The sequence below is a fragment of the Merops nubicus genome, unplaced genomic scaffold (genome assembly GCF_000691845.1).
Source record: "Merops nubicus isolate BGI_N331 unplaced genomic scaffold, ASM69184v1 scaffold22512, whole genome shotgun sequence".
Lineage (NCBI taxonomy): Eukaryota > Metazoa > Chordata > Aves > Coraciiformes > Meropidae > Merops > Merops nubicus.
This window is the reverse complement of record NW_008593133.1, coordinates 29,941-32,470: the sequence shown is the minus strand read 5'-3', so window position 1 is coordinate 32,470 and position 2,530 is coordinate 29,941. Positions and strand designations below refer to the sequence as shown.

General features: G+C 34.0%; 1 protein-coding gene across 1 annotated transcript in view; it reads left to right on the top strand.

Moving 5' to 3' along the window:
- The first annotated feature begins 928 nt into the window (after positions 1-928).
- MOSPD2 (motile sperm domain containing 2) overlaps positions 929-2,530 on the top strand; it is a 26,682-nt gene continuing 25,080 nt past the window's right edge. The window contains exons 1-2 of the mRNA XM_008935377.1: positions 929-1,088; positions 1,940-2,026. Coding sequence (XP_008933625.1) covers positions 1,043-1,088; positions 1,940-2,026 — 133 coding nt within the window. The 5' untranslated portion in view covers positions 929-1,042. The remainder of the gene's footprint in view (positions 1,089-1,939; positions 2,027-2,530) is intronic.

Sequence of the window (2,530 nt, the reverse complement as noted above, 5' to 3'; positions counted from 1 at the left end):
TGATCATAAATAAGTTTAAGTGGTTAGTTTAAGAGCTTGTGGTTATTTTAGTAGTTAGCAAAGAGATGTGCATCGGTGTCAGCTGCTTTCAGAAGCCTGTTTCTATTGTGGGCTCTTACTTGATTTTCGTTCCAGTTATACAAATTCCTCAGACAAAGAGGAGTATTGATCTAAAAACTGAGCCTTTGTTTTAGCCTATCTACAACAGAAATGTCTACTTGGGCATTTGTATTTTACAAGCTTTCCTGCTTAAAAAATAATAAACAAGTAAGGACCAGCAGCAACTCCTGTTCATCGGAAGTACTTCCTAAAGCATGTTACCCTGTTGCTAACCAGATCTGAGGTGTTTGAGGCTTTATACTGCTCTAGAGTTGTGTGTAGTTTGTGTGCAGCAGGGTAACAATTTATAACAAGTGTAGAATATAGTCTTTTTAAAGAAAAAGGAAAACCTATTTTGTTTAATGCAGAGACATATAGTGCATGGTCAAAAATAATTTTGACATCTGTTCTCTGACATTTCATGGTCTGACATGCTAATGCCTGCAGGTTTGAGAACTCGGGCTTGAACTGGTGGTGCTTGTTGATACATTCATCAGTACACAGATTCTTAGACTGTATACTAATTTTCATTAGTTATGCAACCCTGATTTTAGAAAAATTACACATGCCCTTATGCCTTGTTTTCTAATGTTTTTTCTTTGAGTAGGAATTACAGAAAACATCTTTCTAGTGAGAAATTTGTAGTGTTCCTAAGTATCATCACAGTGAACAGATGTTTTTAATCAATTTCTCATGCTATACTTTGCTTAGGTCTGAGACTGTAAAAGAAATCTGGTGTACCTACTAGATGCTTATATTGAAACTTGAGAAATATCCTTTTCATATTTTCATAGTAAATGCTATATTCTTAAAATAATTTATTTATTTGCTAGATAAATCAGATAAATACGATTCTAGAGATGTGGAAAGACTTCAGCAAGATGATAAATGGGTTGAAAATTATCTGCTTTGGCGTCATGATGTGGTGGATGATGCATTAAAGATGATTGATGTAAGCTTTCAGTGGAGGAAAGAATATACAGTTAATGGTAAGCTATGTTGTGATGATTTTGATGGTGTGTGTTCTTTCCTACTGAACTACAGCTGACTTCTATGTGTAGTTCCATTTAAGCACCTTTTAAAGGTTTTGTAGATACCACAAAGGCCTGAGCAAGAACTTTTCTACTCAGTATTAAAAAAAACAAAACAAAACAAAACAAAAAAACTATTGCTTTTTATGTTGACCAGTGCTAGCTGACTGTTTTACTGTGGTTCCATATGCCTATAGAAAGGTTGTTTGAGGAAGACAGGAAGGCAGCTACCTCTTGTTTTGTCTTTGTGTGTTTGTTAGGAAAAAAAAACAACCACAAAACAAAACAACAAAACAAACACACACATACAAAAAAACTCAACCAACCAAACACTTAAACCCAAACAAAATCAATAACATTAAACCCCCCCAGTCAATAACACCACCCACAAAAAACAGGTCTCTGTTGTTCATCACAATAGCACTGGTCTGACACCCTAGGTAGAATAGATCTGGGTTTTGTGCTGTGACAATATTTTGAAGATGAGCTCTATCTATAGGATTTCACAATCTGAATTAAAGTATAGAGCATGAGAGGCTGCAGCTAAGAGCAAAAATAAATATTTACATTTTTTTCCTTACAACAATTTTTAATTCTTCTTTCTTACTAAATAGATCCTACTCTATAGCATGAGAGGAAGAAGTCAGTAAAGATTTCAAATGAGCTAAATATTTGCATTAGTTTAGTTAAAGGCCTTGCAAAGTGGTTTATGAAGACATTTGTTACTTGTTGCTGCATTTTAGTGGTTTCTGATAAGTTACAATGTGATTATTATGATTACTGAAACAATCTTTCATTTGGCTTTACAGACCTGACAGAATCTGTCCTTCCAAAATGGCTATTTGAAAGTGGTTCTATCTTTCTGCATGGATATGATAAAGAGGGCTATAAATTATGTAAGTTACACGGAATATACTACTTTCATTCACTGAACATTTTTTGATTCCAGCAGTTTAGCTTTTCTGTTGAAAAATAAAGGGTTTTAAAAATGAAGTAGCTACATATTGGCAACTGTTTTTACTGAAAAAGGTAATGTGGTAACTTAGTATCTCTTTGGATCTCAGAACTGTAATGAGGAAACTGTCAACAGTTTTCAAAAATCATGTCTTTTACCGTAATTATAATGCAGTTTAACTTCTCCATTGAAGTACATTGTTTCTGAACCTTCTGTGGTGAGTATATGACTAGTATAAATGCTCATTATTACAGTGCATTGTCATAGCAGCTCACATACTTGCAGGAGAGTCTGCAATGTTTATCTTGTTTTGTTTTGGTGTTTTTCATTTTTTCTGATGTCATTGGAATGTTAAGTAACAGCGTGGGCAGCTGAGAATTGTTGGAGAAATGAACTTCCAAGTGATTAACTTGTAGTAATTGAAGAATAAGATTTTTAGGGAAAG